The 19,114-nt window shown below is 49.6% G+C and overlaps 1 protein-coding gene across 1 annotated transcript; it reads right to left on the bottom strand.

Annotated features, from left to right (window-relative positions):
- Nucleotides 1–811: 811 nt before the first annotated feature.
- Nucleotides 812–12,078, bottom strand: TMEM98 (transmembrane protein 98). The gene is made up of 7 exons (XM_012735394.2): nucleotides 12,016–12,078; nucleotides 9,545–9,729; nucleotides 8,300–8,431; nucleotides 7,299–7,332; nucleotides 5,216–5,331; nucleotides 2,678–2,737; nucleotides 812–1,670 (listed from the first exon to the last, which is right to left on the bottom strand). Exons 2-7 carry the CDS (start codon nucleotides 9,673–9,675, stop codon nucleotides 1,463–1,465), a joined length of 681 nt encoding a protein of 226 aa, XP_012590848.1. The 5' UTR covers nucleotides 9,676–9,729; nucleotides 12,016–12,078; the 3' UTR covers nucleotides 812–1,462.
- Between the last annotated feature and the right edge of the window lie 7,036 nt (nucleotides 12,079–19,114).

The following is a 19,114-nucleotide window of genomic DNA, read 5'->3' as shown; positions in this document are numbered from 1 at the left end:
AGCTAGGTTGGCTCTGAGAAGCTGGGAAGAAGCAAAGTACTTCAGGCTTTCCAAATGCTCATGATGGAAAGGATGACATATATCTGAATTATGCCATTGTGATCCTAGGTCCCACTAAGTCTTGAGTCATAAAAGTACCCCTTGAGGCCGGGCGCGGTGGCTCACGCCTGTAATCCTAGCACTTTGGGAGGCCGAGACGGGCGGATTGCTCAAGGTCAGGAGTTCGAAACCAGCCTGAGTGAGACCCTGTCTCTACCAAAAATAGAAAGAAATTAATTGGCCAACTAAAAATATATATATAGAAAAAATTAGCCGGGCATGGTGGCGCATGCCTGTAGTCCCAGCTACTCGGGAGGCTGAGGCAGTAGGATCGCTGAGCCCAGGAGTTTGAGGTTGCTGTGAGCCAGGCTGATGCCACGGCACTCACTCTAGCCTGGGCAACAAAGTGAGACTCTGTCTCAAAAAAAAAAAAAAAGTACTCCTTGTATTTCAGTATTTGCAAAGCAAACACATCAAAAGAAAGTGAATCTCAACTACCAACACTTGGCTAAAAAAAGAAAAAAAAATTAAAAAAAAAGAAAAAAAAATAAAAAAGAAAGGGAAAACAACCTTTATAGATGTCACTGCTGATGTGAAAACTACTTTATGGTGGTTTCTTCATTTCTGCTTGAACTCCAAGGGGTCTTTAAATACCTCCCTTTGAGGCACACACACAGGCACCCTCGGGACTCGGGCTCTCTTCCTCCTCCCTCCGTCCTCAGAGGTGCACCCCATACACCACGCACATGAACTTGACTCGATAACCACACACTTGAGGGAAACATAAGTACAAATTTACTATCCACCTAGTAGTAGCTAGGAAATCTCAGGCATAGTGATAAAAAGGAAACAATCAACTTCGCAGTGCTCAGCTTCAAACTCAAACCTGTAAGGGGGAAGAGGGAATCTGATGCCTCAGGGACCAGGCAGATACTACAGGTAAATGAAACAGGCCAGGTGAGAGAACATAAGTCTTGCCCAAACTGGCAATCCCTAGGGAGTTCCAACTGATTGTCCTCTTTCGAAAATGCAGATCAGAATTGCCACACCTTCTGATTGTTCAAGAGAAGCCAGAAATTCTGATTTCAATGTAAAATCTCTTGATTTCTTAGAGGGCGGCTCGATTTTCTTGAAAACACTAAGTGAGCTAAATAAGGCTGACAGTCCACCAGGTTTCAGTGCTCTGCTGCTCAGATGGTGAGCGGCACCTCCCCTAACTGTGGTGTTAGACTGCCACTCGTCAGCTGCAATTTGCAATTGCAACAGAGGCATCACCCAACAGGCCTCTCCTGCTTTCCTGACTCCTGAGCCAGGGAGAACAACTAACTCTATAGGAAAAAGCGGAAGGCTCTGCAAGGCTCTGCTGAGCCCCTGAGGGACAGCAGCAGGCTGGCCTTCATGGCTAGCTGCTGGCCTGCAGGTGCTAAATTGCCGACTGCTCCTGCAGGAAGCCTTCGGGGCCTGGCAGGCCTTTATCTGGCTCAGAAGCCAGGGCTGCTTCTCGAAGGACTTCCAAGTGCTCCTCAGCGGCTGACAGAGACTGGTCGATCCAATCCAGGCCCCCAGTCAGATGGCAGGCATTCCTGGTCACCAGCACCAGATGACTGACAGACAAGAGCAGGGCAGTCGTCCTAGAAAAAAAACAACAAGATCAGATTCCCTAGGAAATGAGCGACTTTGCCCGAAAGCCCAAATGGACAGACTCTAGACTAGTGTTCCCCAAACCGGACACCCTTCCCTAGGATGGTAGTGGGTATGTAACTTAAAGATAGTTCCATGCTTAAGTAGATTTTTGGATGGCTGGGTCAAACAAAATTAACGGAAGCGTGTCTCAGAGTCTTTGATGAACCTGATAAAGCGCCAAGGAGAGAATATAATATGCTGTGTCACACAAACTCATTTAAGACCATTTAAGGGCAGCACACCTATTAACATCTCCCAGAAGAGTGCTTTGTCCAACAGCCTGGATCTGGTCAATTGGATGAGCACAACCCCAACTGCTGCCCAATTAAAGACAGGATGTACACACCCTCACTTTGAGCATTCCTCATTGATTACAAATCAATAAGGCCCAGGGCTGGTTTACCCAACTCAAAAAAAAAAAAAAAAAAAAATTAATTGAAAACCAAATTGAGGAGGAGTTTTTTTTTTTTTTTCAGTATTGAAAGATTCACTGTAGAATACCTTTTATATAGTGAGTGTGCATGGTGTATTTGGGGATGTACTGCAGATTATTAACTCGTGGACAGAGCTGGGCAGTGGCAGGAGTCGGGGAGAGAAACCAAAGCTGCAGCAGCATGACCCACAGTCTAGCTGAACACCATCACACAACACACCTGTGCAACAATCACGTGCATCTGAGAGAGGAAAGAATCTGTCCTTCTTAAACGGGTTTACATCTGGCATAGGAACATACCAATTTTATAAGGCTAAGAACACCCTGAGTACAGGAAGAGTCACGAGAGAACGGCTTCAGCTCACTAGCTGGCTGACCATTCACACTGAAGCCCAGTCAGCCCTAGGAAGCCAGCACAACAGCCCTGTCTAAGCAACCCGGTTAGCCATCCTCGCAGATTTGATATTGATAGAATGGTGAACCCCAAGCAGGAACAGACGAACAAGCACTCCACCCCCTTACCGTGCATCCAGGAGCTTGGGGTCCAACGGAGGGTACATTGATTTCACAACATCATCCACCCTGAGGGGAAGCAAAAGGCTTTCAATATTTTACTTTCCTTATCTCCTTCCTTCTTCCTTCCTATCTTTCTTTATTCCAATTCTTTCCTTTTGATATTCCAGACCCCAGTCTTTAGGGGTTCTTTCTCGAACTGCTTCTGCATTCTCAGAGATTTAACAGAAAGACTTCGGCATCGGTTTAGAGACTATTTTGTTTTCTGGTTCTGTTTCCATTCCAATGGTATTAAAAAGGTCCTGCCTAAGGAATGATGTTCTAGATTCCTAGTAAATTAAAAAGGCACATTGCCAAATAATATAGAAGACTTGATCTATCCCATTTGTATAGAAATAAACAAACAAAAGCTATCGAATGCAAGCGGGGAAGTCAGGAGAACACTTACCATTTAATCAGTGGTTACCTCCTTTTGAAATTGGGAGGGGTGGAATTAGGGGTATGTCACTTTCTAGATAATCTATGTCTGTAGTATTTTAATTTGTATAAGCATTTGTTACTTTTGTGTTCAGAAAAAAAAAAGACATGGATGAAGGTGAAGGTAGTTTTATAGAGAACACTAAAACAAGCCACAAGTTTAATTTGGGTTCAAAGTACTCCATTGCATTTCATGGACAGTTCACGGTTAATTTTTTTTAACCAAGTTCAGAAAAGAGCTACAATTCATTCTGATTAGTGTGGTATAAGGTTTTGCTCCCAATCTTTGCCATGAACCCCCTGATAGTCAGGAAGGGAAAATAAAGATGTATTATTTGACTTCTAAAAGCACTTGAAAAAAGACGCCCTCAAACGCTCAGCGCTGCGGAGCGGGCAGGAAATGCAGCGGCACGGCCACTCTTGGCATGGTCGCAATGCCCCACAGCTGAAGCCACGCTCCTTGAGACTAATATGCCATCAACACACCATGTGGAATAAATGGAGCAGGAAAAACAACAGGGACAAAGAATGGCCAGAAGGAGAAAGAAACATGAGGGCAAAAAGACAAAGCAAGGACCCCAACTGAACTGTTTAGGGACTGTTCCAGAAGTAGTCCAGGGTGCTGTGTAGGAGGGGCCGGTGGGCACCAAGGCAGGGCCACCCTCTGGGCGATGCCACACACTCGCCGTGGCACCACCGCCGGTCCTGCCCACCCAGGTGCCACAAACCCTCAGAAATCCCAGTCTCCTTCCTCTCCCTGACCCCCAAGCCCCGGGGAATGCTGCCTTATAGCCGGATCACAGGAATCTGTCTGACTCCCCAGGGTCGCTCTTAGAAGTGACAAAGAGCACAACGAAGGGTCCTGCAGAATGACAATGCAGAGCCTCTAAAAGTAATGGGTGACCAGAAGGAATGCCTGGCGCCGGCCCAGGGCCCGGGCGGGGTTCTTAAGGCCAGGGCCGGCCTGGGCTGATATCAACGCCTGGGCTGATATCAACGCGTAGCTCTACACCCACCCGGGGCCACTCCAGAGAAAGCCAGAACTGTTCTGGGCTGAGGGCCTCCCTGGATTATCTCCCTCCCACTTTCTCAGCTCCCTGGACAGAGTTCAAGGAGACTGAGTCGTGCGTTCCCTCGGAGGACCTCACATGGTGCCAACTCCAGGAAGCCGGTTGTTTCTATCTGGTTGATCTTCAGGCAGGGAGAGGGCTAGCTCCTCGCGATTTACCCGACGCCACGGCAACAAGGGGAGTGTGGACCCCTGGATCCCACAGGGGGTGCCTCCACTCCACCCTCCCAGGCAGAGGGGCCAGGTAGGTAGGTGGCTGATGAAGGAAACATCTCGGACTTGGACGGCGCCGGGCTGGGGCGCAGCTGCATGCCAGCCACCAGATGGCAGCACAAATTTAGCACGGCCCTTTGCTCTAAGAAAAGGGCTTTATTTTTTTCTTCACAAAATCAAGCCCAAATGAGGGGGTGTAGCTGTTGACTGCAATCCTGCTGGCTGCCTCCCACGTGGGATTTTGCAGACAGCCTGGAATTCGGGAGGTCTGAATGCTGTATGCCTCACCTCCCTCCCAGTCCTGGAGGCTGCCGGCTGGGCGGTGGATGGGGGCAGTGGGTGACAGCCAGAGTGTCCTGCACAGGTACAGGCTGTATTGACAAGGGCACGGCCAGGAGGCCACTGGGGATGGGGTGTGGGCACCTGCAGGAATGCACTTGCTGGCTGCAGCTGAGCCTGGGAGGAAGGCCTGACAAGAGAGGGAAAACAGCCCCAGGTGGTATGCAACCAGGAGGGAGGGAGCAGCCACCACGGGACATGCACATGGGACTAGCCAGGATGAGGCACTTGCTAGAGCCTCCCAGTGGGCCTATCAGATGGTGCATGCTGGAGGCGGGGACCACCTTTGCTGGGAAGTCACAATACCTAAACCCTCTTGGTGGTTCCATGAATGTGTGGCACACCAATAACCGAAGTCCCCTGTGTTTCCTAGAAGAGCCTGGCCCTGCGGCTACCTCACCTTCTCGCCTCCCCACATCTCCCCAATGGGGTGTGTGCCCACTGCTCACCTGGGGCTGATCCGCTTGGCCACCACGATGATGTCACTGACACTGGCTGAAGTCTTCATCTTGGCCCCTGAGCCCATTGTCATGGCAACAAGCTTTTCTGTCAGAGTGTGACAAATCTAAGGCAGCAGGGAGAAGAGGGCTGACCTGGTGTGTCCAAGGGCTCCTGCCACCCCCACAAGACAAACATGGCCCTGCCTTGGCTCCCTAACCTAAAGGCTGAATGCAAGTACAAAGTGCACAGAGGAGAGAGGAAACCGGGTGGGAAGAGAGGCAAAAGCCAACAGCACAGCTGGGAGAGGAAGGCGGGGAGGAACCTCAGATCAAGGGCAGGGGGTTGGCTCAGAGACGTCTAAGCTGAAATAATCTGTCTAAGAAAAATCATGTGCTCCAATTTCACCTTCTCGCTTAGGGGGGAAACCTGCTTTCTTTTTCCAGTCCTTTATCTCATGGTTTAGTCTTGCAAAAGGATAAATATCTCCAGTGGAGTGCCCTCAGAAACAGGCTGGACAAAGGGCAATTGTTCCCTTTAAGCACATTCTCCAATAATGGCTCTTATTTCAGCAATTTTCTAGGGTAATATATTAGCATGTTTTGTCAAGATGATGATGAAGGGACCTTAGAAAATGCAGGGAAATGGCCAGACTCTGACACACACCCTTTGCACCGTCTACCAACCGAGCTGGCCACCCCCTTGCCATGCTTCCCCCAGTGAGAACCTGGGCTTGTCTCTATCCCTGGCAAGGAAGCTGCAGTGCCTACCTGACACTCAGACTGAAAATAGAAAGCAGAAAGAAGCCCAAGAGCCCACCTGGGAGTGAGCCTAGTCCCCTCCTTCAATCTCCTACCACAGGGACTAGAGGGGAAGTGACCAAGCAGAAGGGTCTTAAGACCCTAAGAGAAGGCTTAGAAGCCCTCTCCTTTGATCCAAGGTTCCCGAGATGGACCACTCATGCCAATACAATAAGGCTACTTCCAGTTGAGTCATCTCCCACCACTGGTGCCATTTGTCCTCTCCTCCAAAAGCTTGAGGACAGGACAAAACCCAGCCCCAGGACACACCCTGCTTGGGAGAAAGGAAATGTAACATGGCATCATTGCTCTAGTCATTGTACCTATCCACCTATATCTATAATCATCTCTATATATATAGCCATATTTACATATCCAAAGAGCTTCTTGGAATTAAATAATAAGCCTGGCCTATGAGACAATAATTTTCTACTAGGCAGTTCTTTGTCCCCCAAGAGAGACAGCCAGAGAGGTGGGATAAAGGACTTTTTAATACCCTATACTGAATGACAGTAAAGAGAAGACAAAGTTGTCTCTTTTGAAATCTTGAATAATTACTAGACAAAGAGATTAATGTGTGGTTTCCCAGGCCACTGAAGTACAGATACTAATGATATTGGCAATTGCTCAAATATTTCAGTATTGTTATCATTCTATTAGGTAGGATATTATCAGGTAAGAATTGAAAAACAAAACTATAAAAATTATCTAAAATGCAAATTGGATGCAATTTTCCAAAATTTCAGGCATTCAGAGGAAAAAAAATCCGCCTTTACGTTGAAGTGCTCATGGTTTGGATTTCTCAACACTGATTGTCCCATTTAGCTGACTATAGTCACAGCCAAAGAGGGCCAGTGATGATTTTCTAGTAATGATATAAGTTCAGAAAGCAAATTGCTCTACAGTTCCAGGCTCTCTGTTAATGGAAGGTGAACAGGGAGAAGCCAGAAAACCTCATTTCCCCTTGGCAGCTCCGTGGTCATACACACACAGCTTTCTCCACGGTCAGGGAAACCCTGGCTAGTGACTACCTAGGCTGTCTTTCCCACAGGTAATTGTATCAAGAGGACAAGATGAAATAAGGCCTTTGAGACAGCCTTGAGGATCCTAAAGTAAAATAGCTCATCCAGGTGGGAGTGGAAACAAACAGCAGAAATTCCACATGTCAGGTCAAAGAAAGTCCTCCTATGAGGGTTCAGTGCCCTTTCTAAGGTCCCTTTCAACTCCAGCTGCCTATGCACAGGGGTGCTTTGGTGACACCCCTTGACCTCGTAGGGAAATCATAGAGTATTACCTTCAAGATGGCAATGCAGTGGGACATGAGACCCCTGGGGAGACAAGAAGAAGTTGTCAGTGCTCATCTAGAGAGGCCCCCCCTCCCTCCAGCCCCACGTCTCCTCCTGGTCTCACGCTGACCAGGGGCAGAGCTGGACACCACCTGAAGGCAGTGATGCCTCCAAGTTAAAAGGAGCAAGCCCATGAGCCACATGAGGAAGCACCTGCTTTCCCTGCCCTTCTCCCCATACCCAACCTGCTCTTCCTGCTAACTCCACTCTGCACCATCAAATCGTGCTTTTTATAACTCCGAGTTTCTGGTAGACCCAATGTGTCCTTCCTGCCATGCCCAGCCTGGTGAACTCCTCCTCATCTTTCAAGACGCAAATCAAAAGGTACCTACTCTGTGATATCTTTCATGAAATCCACTTCTACCACCCCACCCTAGGCAAACCTAGACACAGAGATCACCTATAGTTTCTATGATACTGTACTTAGTATAATACCGTCTCCCCCATCATTTTAATATCTGCAGTGCCTGACCCAGTACCTGCACATATATAATGCCCCATAAACATGTGCCCGGTGAATGGATAGCTAAATGAATAAAGGAATGAAGTGGATACGCTTCTCAAAATGTGGATGCTCCTGTAGGATGGATAGATGCATGAGGGATACTGAAGACAAAGGCTTCATCATCCCTGGAGCCTGACTGTCAATCTCCTGGGCACCCCAATGATAACCCAAGCACATCAGAGTGACTTTATAACAACCTTTGTCACATCTCTATAGGTCTCAATGTTCAGCTCTACAAAATAGGGGTAGAGAAGGCAAGGACAAGCACTGTCATGTCATATTGTGATTTACCCCCACACAGAGGGCAGGGGAAAGTGACACAGTGCCCCTGGAAGCCCAGCTGAGTACTCTGGCAAAGGAAGCCAAAAAGGACACCATTTCCCCAAAGCCCTATTTGGCATCCCCCAGGGGATGCAGAAAAGCAAACGGTCCCCAAGGCCTTACGAGGCATCTTCAATCCAGTCTTCATTCTCCAGAATGGCCTCGATGTGGGGGTTGGTGATGACAACATCATCCAGTTCTAACTCAGAGGGCTCAGACTGGGTCTCCATGGCGCCAATGAGGTCCACAATGGGCCTGGAAGAAAAGATCCCCATTAAATGGTTTCATGATGGTGACTACTGCTGACCCTCTCCTCACTGAGGCCCACGGACCCCCTAAAAGGATGCAGGGAGTCAATAAGTTAGAGCAGAGACCACATGTCCTGGATCCAAACCGAAGCCTGGTGGGACAGCAGGTGAGGGCAGGGCACATGGCTAGACAGTGAGCCATCGAGGAAGGCCTGGGCACTAAGACAAAAGAAAAGCGAAACAGTAACATAAGCCACTGAGAGAAAGAGGAGGGTATGACCACATAACTACAAAGATGCATTAGACAGGGGTACTCATTCAGGACAAAATAATATCTGTTTATAACTTATTTTCCCTTTAAGCCTACATTTTATAAAGAGGTCGAGGTTCCTATTACCCAGACCTACCTATATGCCCTACCTGGTCTACAGAATCTCTCCTGGGAGCCAGCTTGACCCACCCCCACCTGCCCACCTTCCCCTCCAATTTTACAATATGGTACTTCAGGAAATGAGATGTCATAGCATTCTTTTCAACAGGAGAGCTTTCCTGGGTCATACAAACATGCATTTGCAAGTTATTTCCCACTTGATGAGACACTGGTAGGATTAAGATAGAGGGGTTAGAGAAACTGAAGGTTAGTTGGTTGCCATGGTCCCTTAAAGATCAATTAAACTGAAAGTAGAATCCTACTTAGGAAATGCATTTCACATAAAAAGCCTCATGAAGAATCTGCTGTGCAGAGAGAGACAGCCCTCTGCTAGGATCTCACAAAACCAAGTGCTTGTTGCTAAGACATGTGGCTGGCCTGGGGGCATCTGACTTCTGTCCCTGTGGTTTTGGTTGGGAAGGGATTTGGCTCATCCAACTGCTAAGTGAGGGGGCCAGTTTTGGATAGATGCCTGTGCCTTCACGACAGGTGAACATGTTCAGTGACTTTCCTATTGGCTCAGAAAACAGAGAAAGCTGGCTCAGGATGCTGGGGAACATTAGGAACATTCTTAAGCTCAGAGGTCTTTATTAAGATGGACAGCTTGAAGGTACCAAACTACTTCTGTTTTTCTTTTTCTTCTGTTAGAGCCCCCCCTCTCTCCATCTTCCCCTCCTGGGGCCCACTCACTTGGAATCATAGCGCTGCAGCAGGTCTCGGGGCCGGCAGTAGCGCTGCCTGCAAACCACCACCAAGGCTGCGAACGAAGCCAGAAAGATGGTGGCCAGCACGCCTATGGCCACAATCACCACGGTCTCCATGCTTCCAGGTGGCTCCTGACTCAGTCTCGCTCACATGCTCCGCATGGGCTCAAGCTTGAGAGAACAGAAGATCAGAACAGATCTGGTAAAGAAGCCACAACAGAGAGGGGAGCAGCTGGGTCTTACCTGCTGGAAGTGGCACATGGGGGCGGGGGAGGAGCTAGGTTCCCCCAAGTCACCTACAGAGACATGAGAGCCTGAAGAAAAATCAAGGGATATTTTATGCCATGCCCCAAATTTGCCTTTTCTTTTATTAAAAGAGTCTGCGCACACACCCCCATTGGACTAGTGGCCTTTTAAACCCGAGACAAAAGGAAACATTTTAACTCCGCACTGTTGTTTTCACATTTATAAAAAACATGCTTGAAAGAAGAACCACTAAAGAAAGGGAAAGGTGGGACTGTACTTACTGAGGATCTACCCTGTGCCAGGTACTTTTGATATGTTACCTTTCCCAACAACAATCCTAATGGGGGACAGTAGGAGCCCCATTTTACCAAGTTGAGGAAACTGAGGTTCAGAGAGGTTAAGAAATTTATCCAAGTTTATGTATTCAGGAAGAGAAAGTCGTCCACTTAAACTGAGATGGATGTTATCCTTCCCTTTCCTAAGGAGGAAAGAGATTGCAAAAACTCTGGAAAGGGTTCTGTCAGTTTCAGTGTTAAAGCTACTGTGCCAATGTTCATTGCCTATTGCCTGCTTTTACTCTAGAGGCTCTTTCATACCCTTTTTCCCCATAGAATTCTTTTATCTGTGTACCAAGAGTGAAAGGAGTACATGTACTTGCATATACTAGTGTGTGCATAGACTATTTCTTTGGGTATGGATACATGTAACTGCACACATAAGAAATGTAACTAGATAACAATAGCTGCCTCTGGAGAGAGGGGCTGGAGGACAGGGGTCTGTCTTTCATGTCTATTTTAAATTCAGAAGCCAGAGAAACAGGGGCATCTCAGAAACTATATATGTACAATGTTATTTCATTGCAGGCCTCCTGCTTACGTCTCTTTGGGCGAGAGTCCTTCCTTCTCTGGGCTTTAATTTCTCTACATGCAAAAAGGGTGCTCTGACTTAGGGGTCTCTATGAGGTCAGGATGGTGCATTTCCTCTATTTGCACTTAATTCTATCCTCCATGTCTTGGAGGGTCTTGCAAATGCTCTCAGTCATCATTCAGTAAATATTTCCTGACCATCTGCTGTGCACTAAGCACTGGGCTGGATTCTGGAGATTGGAGATAAATAAGGCACAGGCTCCACTCTTAAGGAGCTGGTGGGAGAGACAGGCAGACAGACCATTTTAACTCTATGTGCCTGTGCTATGTGCAGAAGAACACAGGAAGGAGAGTAACCGTGTTTGCATGACACTTTCTGGGAAAACTTTCTTCACAGGGCTGCTGATGCCTGAGCTGGGTTTTGAAGGATGAGCAGGAGTTTGCCAGGCAGACGAGGTGGGGACTTGGCTGGCTTAAAGTGCCCAGGAGGCCTTTCTCAGAGGTTTCAGAGTTGCTGCTCCCATCTGGAGCTCACTTGGGCACAAGGAGTCTGTCTCCTTCGTCTCTGCGTCTCTCACTGTGCGGGGAGTAGGGATGCCGGGCGGGTAAGTCTCAGGGTCTGCCTGGTCTCCCTGGGTGTGTGTCTCTCCTTCCCGCTGGCTTTAGCCCTGGTTCTTTCCTCCTCCTCTTATCTCTGTTTTCCTCGCGCCCCCTCTCCTCCTCCCCTTCATTCTCTCCCTTTCTTTCTCTCCTTCCCCTCCCCCTGCCCCGGGCCTCCGAGACCACCAGCCTGGCTCCCGCCCTCATTCCGTGCGTGCGCTTTCTCGGAGTCTCCAGGCTTTCTCTGCTGCTAGTCTGCGTGTGTTTGTCTTCCTCTTCGTGGTCTCTCCGCCGCGTGTTTCCGAGTGAGTTTCTCCGTCTCTGAGCTTGTGTAGGTCTCTCCCTCTGCCCTCCTCGCTCTCCTCCGTCCCCTCTACGTGGCTCTACCCTCACCAGGATCGAACAGACCCAGGCCTGCCTCCTTCCCCGCGCGCGGCCACCCGGGGCGCCCGCCCGACCCCGCAGGGAGACCCCGGCCGCCCGGAGCGCGCCGCGCGGGGCTGGGGGCTCCCGGCGCGCGGTTCGGACTCACTTTCCCAACTTGCGGGCGCCGGCCCGCGGCGGCGGGGACAAAGCGGCGAAGGCGGCGGCGGCCTCGCCTCCCCGGAGGCAGCGGCGGGGCTGTTCCCTGCCCCCGGGGCCCCCACGCCTGCCCCGAGCCCCGGAGCCCCGCTGCGCGCGGCCAGTCCCCGCGGCCCGCCCGAGCCCCGAGCCCCCGTCGCGCCCGGCCCGCGGGGCCACCCACCTGAGGCTGCGGCTCCGCGCGCATCCCGCGGCGGCCGGACGGCGGCGGGGCATGCCGGGAAGGAGCGGGGCGGTCGCAGGAGCCCGGACGCGCGGCCCGGCCGAGGGGCGCGGGAGGGGCGGCCGCGGGCCAGCGCGTCCAATCCCCCGCTGCCAGGCGCCGCCGTCCCCGCCAGCCCCCTGGCGGCCCGCGGGCTGGGGCGGCGGGGGCAGCTCGGAGGCAGTCACGGCGACCCACGGACCCTCCTCGCGCCGCCGCGGGGGGTCCCCGCCTCCACCCCAGCCCTGTCGGGGCTGGCCGTCCAGTGGGGGCTGGGGAGCAGCAACAGTTTCCACAGTGTGACTGGTCATTAAGCGAGTCTGCTCTGCTGCAGACTGTCCGGCTGGAGTCCTGGCTCTGCAGCTCACTGGCTGTGAGCAATTTATTTCGCTTCTCTGCGCCTTGCTTCCCTCATCTGTAAAACGGGACCGCTTGTCAGCATCCTCAGAGCTGGTATAAGCATCCAATGACATGATGCATCCAATGACATGATGCATGCGATGCATCGGAGAGTGCCTGGCCCAGGGTAAATTGTGAATCAGGAGTAACTCGTATTATAGGGCAGTGACAAGCAGGCCCACCCCTAACAATTGCGCAGCCAGGGGCAAGAATACAAGTGCAGGACCCAGGCTGGCAGTTCTGCCCCTGCTGTTCCCACCCTGCAGCCCCTACCCTGCTCCCTGGCTCCCTGCTCATGCCAAGCGGTGCAAACTGCCCCTGGGAGGACAGAGGACGGGCCCTGGAAGCAGGCTGAGGGCTGTTTGGACAGGGACTTCCGGAGTCCACAGTACCAGGAGCATGATCCAGAAGGGACATGGGCCTCAGCTGGAATGGGCCAGGGAAAACATGGGGTCCAGGGCAGAGTCCCAGGGACCAGGTCTAAGGTCAGTACTGGTGATAAGTACCAAAGGACACAGTATAGGTACCAGGCAACTTAATGCAGGCTCTGCAAACTGGCACCCACCAGGCCACATCTGGCCACCAGGTGTGTTTTTATTCATGATTTTTAAAAATCAAATTAGTTGCCAACATTTTTTTAATCAGGTATTTCACTTATAATTCTAGATTTCCAGCTTCTCTGGAAAACTTGCAGCCCACATTCCACTGGTAGCAACATTCAGATGGAGATCAGTAGTATCTTGCTTTTCAATATATCTGCATGCAGAGGGATTACCCCAAAATAGGTAAGGGATATGGTTGCCAGGCTCTTCCCTAAAATTCAAATACCCCCATATGTGGCCTCTCCTCACTAAGTCTGAACATCAAACTGTGTATCAAGGGTCCGCAAATCATGAGTTAAACCCAATGATTAGAGAAGAAGGCTGAAGATCAGAAATAGTACGGACCTTTGTGAGGAGGGAGGAGGCTTGGCTCCTTGCCAGTGGCTGCAAGCTCATGCTTCCCCTAGGCAAGGTATGAACGTTTGTTGAGCGCCTACTATGTACCAGACACTGATTAAGCATCTGACATACCTTATCTCTTTTGACTCTCTCAGCAAACCCTAAGACAGCTGGTATAATTATGTTTGCAAGAGAAGAAATAGCCTCAGAGAGGTAAGACAACTTGCCAGAGCTCATTTGGCTTGCATGTGGCAGGGCAGGGAGTGGAACTCAGCACTCCCTGGCACCAAAGCTCAGACCACCCAAACCAGGAAACGGATAGCTCTTCCAACCACCTGGGCATTGGAACAGGACAGGTTGTCATGGCTCCAGCTACAACAAATAGAGCTGCTCTATCCCAACTTCATACACACCCCATCCTCAAAAATACACTCACTCTAGGCCTGGGTGCGAGCCAGGCACTGTACTTCTGCCTGATCCCATCTTGATATCCTGCTGTTTTGCTCTTTCCCTCTGATACCTGCTGGGTGGCTGTATCTGTGTCACACGCAGATCCTGAGGGATTCTTTTTGCAGCACCTAGTGCTGCGTTATAGACTAATAATAAATAAGTGGTGACAGAACTGCTTGGATGACTGGGTACCAACCACCAAAGATGCCCTTGCTCATCCTCTCGGGGCAGCCGATACCCCCTGAAATCCAGCTCAGTAGACAGAGGTAGAAAAGGAGTATAGCACACAGACATTGGTCACCTACTTCCCTGCCACCCCTAATCCCTGTGTCTGGGAAACAGCCCCTTCCTCCTAGACAGACAGGATAGGTCAGGTGCAACACACCCCCTCCTGTCCCAACAAGAAAAGTGTCCAAAATTGGCTGTAATCCACACTAAACCCTCCCACCCCACTTCTGGGCTGTCAGGGTGGCAGCAGAAAGGAAGCCTACACCTGCACCATGTAGGCAGTTACAAGTAGGAGCCTGAGTCAGAAAAACTGTGATTTAAAGCCTCCTCCCTCCACTTAATAGCTGTGTGATCTGAGACAGTTCATGCAGTCTATTTCCCCACCTGTAGAATGGGGACAATAGTAAGACCTGTGGCCTACAGTTGTTTGAGGATGAAATGAGATAATGCATTTAAGGTGCTCACCGCTTAGAAAGTAGCATGGTCGTGGCCAGGGGGGTGGGGAGGAAGGAATGGGGAGTCATTGAATGGGAGTGGAGTTTCCATTTGGGAAAATTAAAAAAAAGTGCTGGAGATGGATTGTGGCGATGGCTACATAACAATGGGAATGTCCTTAATACCCCTGAGCTGTATACATTAAAATGGTTTAATGGTAAAGTTTATGTTATGTATATTTTATCACGATTTTTTTTAAAAAGTTCTCATCACAGTATGACATTTTAAAAAGGGACTTCCTCAAACAGCACCTCAAGCAAAAAAAGAAAAGAAAAAATAAATAAATAAAAAATAAAAAGGGACTTCTTTGATGTTCCTCAAACATCAAAGCTGGGGCTCACCCTGCCCCAGGGCTTTGCCATGTCTCTGCCCAGAATCCCTACCCTGGTCACTCTCATGCTCCCTCCTCCCTTTGCTCAGGTGTCTACTCAAGAGCCACCTCCAGAGAAGACTTCCCTGATCACACTGCCCAGAGTAGCACCACCTGTCATTCACCTGCCCCTGGTCCTGACTTTTGAATGACACTTATCACTCCCTGACATTGTACTATATATGCATTACTTGTCCCCTTTCAGAATATGAGGGCAGGGACTTATTTTGTTCTCCGCTGACCCCCAGTATCTAGAACAGTGCCTGGCACTTGTGCAAGCAGTGAAAGTAAAACTTAGCTATCATCACTGTCATTCCACAGGGGGCATTGGAACTTTAGACCCACATCCAGGACCAAGAAGCCCACCTGGGTGTGGCAGCCACCCCGGGAGGCAGGAGGATTAAGCACTTGGGAAACACTCAGAAATGGCAAGGTTGTCGTGAATTAAAGGGTCACAAATTAAATTCCTGGTTCGACTGTGAGTCCATGTTGTAAGCGTTCAGGCCCCATTATGGACTGGTGAAGGGCTTGCCAAGGAAAGAGCGACAGCCAGGGAGGGGTTTGTATATATGCTGATCAGGACTTCTCTGAGTTGCGGGTGTGGCCAGAGGCTGTAGTGAATGCTTGTCCTCCTTGCAGGAGCAAAGGCCAGCAAACATTAAGCACTGCTGGGGCAGCTGGACGGGGCAGGACCAGGAAGCAGGCAGAAAGAAGGCTGGAGGAGGGTTGAGAGCTAGCAGGGCAGGCCTGAGCCAAGATCCCTACTGGGGATACAGTTCAAGTTTGCATGTGCTCTAAGTTAAGGCAGCTGGACCAGGAGACACAGAGACCCTAAACAAGGAATTCCCCAGGGGACATGCACCTGGGCAATTGAGGTGGGGGTGGGGGAGCTATTCTCTGGGCAAAAACACTTAAAATCCTCAAAAGCCTTTTCTGAAAGAGCTCTGAAGATAGATTCCAGAGCCATCCTCTCTAGCCCACTCAAGTATTTTACCATGTCCCTCTTTAGAGCCAACAGAAACCTCTCTCACTTTAAGGGGAAATAACATCCTATATTTTATTTAATGCAGAAGAGGTTGGCTCAAGGATGGATTTGATGCCATAAATAAAGTCATTTGGACCTTTGGGTTTATTATATCTGACCCACCAGCATCTCCACCTTTTAATGTTTCAGCATGATCACGTTAATCATAATCACTGCCACTTTTGAGACTTTGTATGTGCCAGGTACTGTCCTAGGCACTTTACATACATTCTATAATTATTACATTAATCCCTTAAAATAGATAGTATTCTCCCTCACTTTACATAGGAAGAAACTAGGGCTCAAAGAAGTTAAATACATTTCTACAGCTAGTAAGTGGTAAATTTGGGATTTGAACTAGAATTGTCTGTCTGAAAAGCTACGCTATAAGATAATGTCACCCAGCACCTAGCTTGATGCCTGGCCCACAATATATGCCCAAAATATTTAGTTTTGGATGACCCGAATTAATGAATTTTCATGAGACCATGCATTGAGTGCCTACTCTATTTTAAGTGCTTTACAGATGATGCATCATTTAATTGTTCAACAGCTCAGGCAGGGAGGGATTGTCTCCACTTCATACAGGGGGACACTGAGTATCTGGGCGGGGGTTCAGGGACCTGTCCAAGGAGCCACAGCTCTGTAACTGAGAAGCTAAGTCTGTCTGACTCCAAGCCCTGGGTGCTCTCTCAGTCTTGGAAAGGACATCAGCCATCACCCTGCCTCTGATAGGTCCTCTAGTGACAGAAGCTCTCTACCTCTAATGGATTTCATTGCCATAAAGTTTTTTCTTTTCCCTTAAAGTTTCTGAGATCTGCCTTGGTATAAATATCCAATAATAATGCCCTAAACGAAAGCACTGTGTTGATGTAAGAAGCACTCTCATATGCATTGTTTAATTTGACTTGCACTACAGCCCTGTGCAGTACCACCCCCAATTTCACAGGTGTGGAAAGAGATGTGGACAGGTAATTGCATGACTACATGTCCAACATGGGCTCTCTCTGCTACAACAGGCTGCCCCTAAGTTCAAGTCAAGTTCAGACTGGGAAGTGTGATATAAGAGATAGGGAAGAGGGTTGGAAGTGAGTCAGACTCAGTCTTCCTCTGTTTCTTGATCACCTTAGAAACCACCTCCCTCACCTGCCCCATGCCAGCATTCATGCCTCAGTGAACCTCTTGTGTTTGGACTTAAACCTGATTGACTAACAACTTAAAGTGGAACATAAACAGCACATCCTGGTAGAAGGTAATTGGTCAGAACAGTAAAGGTACCTTAGGTCACTGCAAAGGGACTGGCTGTCCTAGCTTGGTCCTCTTTGTATTTCCTTTGGGTAGAACAGCCTCTAAGGGACACCCAACCCCTTGGAAAACCTGGGTTTCCTTCTAGACTAAGCCAGATCCTGATGCTTGGGTCAAGCAGAGCCAGAGATAGTAGGACCCTCTTAGAACCCCAAGGACAGCCAATTCTCAGGAGGTGGTAGAGAGAAGGGAGTCCTCACTTGGCTCTTGAGTCAGCCAGAATGGCACTTCCCCAAGACATCTGTGGGCGAGACAAGGCTCATGTCACTACCAGGCATTTGTCTAAGCTCAAGCTGGGCTTTAGACTGGCCAAAGCCACCCCAGGATTCGGAATCTGTCCCAGGACAGTGGAAACCTAGTGGAGAAGCCCTGGTCTGGGCTTGGGAGCTAACAGCCCAATTGCCCACAGTGCCTTAGCCATCCACTTCTAGTTGCCCACTTAAGCATCCCCTCTCCATCCCCTTAGAATGTCCAGGGCCAGTAGGACAGCCTCCCGTGAGAACCAACCATCAGGAGAATGGAGAGAGCTCCAGTGCCCCCCAAGCGGAGCAGAACACCCACTTCCAGATCTGCCGACAACCTAAAACCAAGAAGGTGCACTTCAAGGAATGGGCACTGGGTGTCACCGCTGCTTCTCGGGCAAGTGCCCTCATCCATGAGCTAACGCGGAAGGATGCTGGAGAGAGAAAATTCCTTCTCAGAGACATAGTTTACAGGCCTGGTGTCTTCTGTGCCATCCAGGAGCTCCGTGAGTTCTCACTGCCCTCCCCCCGGCCTCCTGAGTCACCCGGGTTACATGGTCCCTCGCGGAATTGCTCCCTTGCTCTTTCCCAGCTTGCTGGGCAGAACCCAAACTCTGTGTTCTCCACACTGGCACTGCAGTGTGCAGTTAGAGAAAGTCATGCAAGCCTGGCTTTGCTTTCGATTCATGATTGCAGACCCCAAACAGGCACTCATCCCTGGCCAGCCAGCTCTCCCTAGGTGTCCAAGTCTCACTCTCTTACTCCCTTAAACAACCACCTCATATCTAGTCTTCAGACTTCCCATGCTCCTATTCCACCTTCGCTTGTTTCATTTAAAAAAGAAATTTTTGACCTTTTCATCACCAAATCTCTACACCTACCAGCATTTGCCTGTATCTTCTCCTCTTTCACCTCTACTGTGAACCCCATCCCCCTCACTTTCTCAAGGTCCTTTGTATTTCTCTGCCTTCTTCTGCATTATTATCTCCTTCTAGTATCTCTCATCTTAAAAGTCTCTCTTTATGCCAAGTGACTCAGGCTACCAGCCTGTGTCTCTGCTTTCTTCCAGCACTAACATCCTCCTTTTATCTCAACACAAGAAGGAGAAGAAAGAAGATGAAGAAGAAAGAAGAAGGAGGAGGAGGAGGAAAGAAAGAAGAGGAAAGAAGAAGGAAGGAAGGAGGAGGAAGGAAGGAGGAGGAGGATAAGGAGGAAGGAAGGAGGAGGAGGAGGAAGGAAGGAGGAGGAAGGAAGGAGAAGGAGAGGAGAAGGAGAGGAGGAGGAGGAGAGGAGGAGGAGAGGAGGAGGAGGAGGAAGGAAGGAGGAGGAAGGAAGGAGGAGGAAGGAAGGAGAAGGAGAGGAGAAGGACAGGAGGAGGAGGAGAAGAGGAGGAGAGGAGGAGGAGGAGGAAGGAAGGAGGAGGAGGAGGAGGAAAAGGAGAAGCAGCAGCAGCAGCAGCAGCTGTCTCTACTAACTACCTCCCATTCACTCTTCAACCTGCTCACATCTGGCTGATACCTGCCCTGCTCCACTGAGTTGACTTCAAGGTCACCATGATCTCCATGTCACCAAATGCAATGGACGTAAATGTCTTAACATTCCCCCC

Source organism: Microcebus murinus, chromosome 18 (assembly GCF_040939455.1).
Source record: "Microcebus murinus isolate Inina chromosome 18, M.murinus_Inina_mat1.0, whole genome shotgun sequence".
Lineage (NCBI taxonomy): Eukaryota > Metazoa > Chordata > Mammalia > Primates > Cheirogaleidae > Microcebus > Microcebus murinus.
This window is presented reverse-complemented; position numbering and strand designations above follow the sequence as displayed.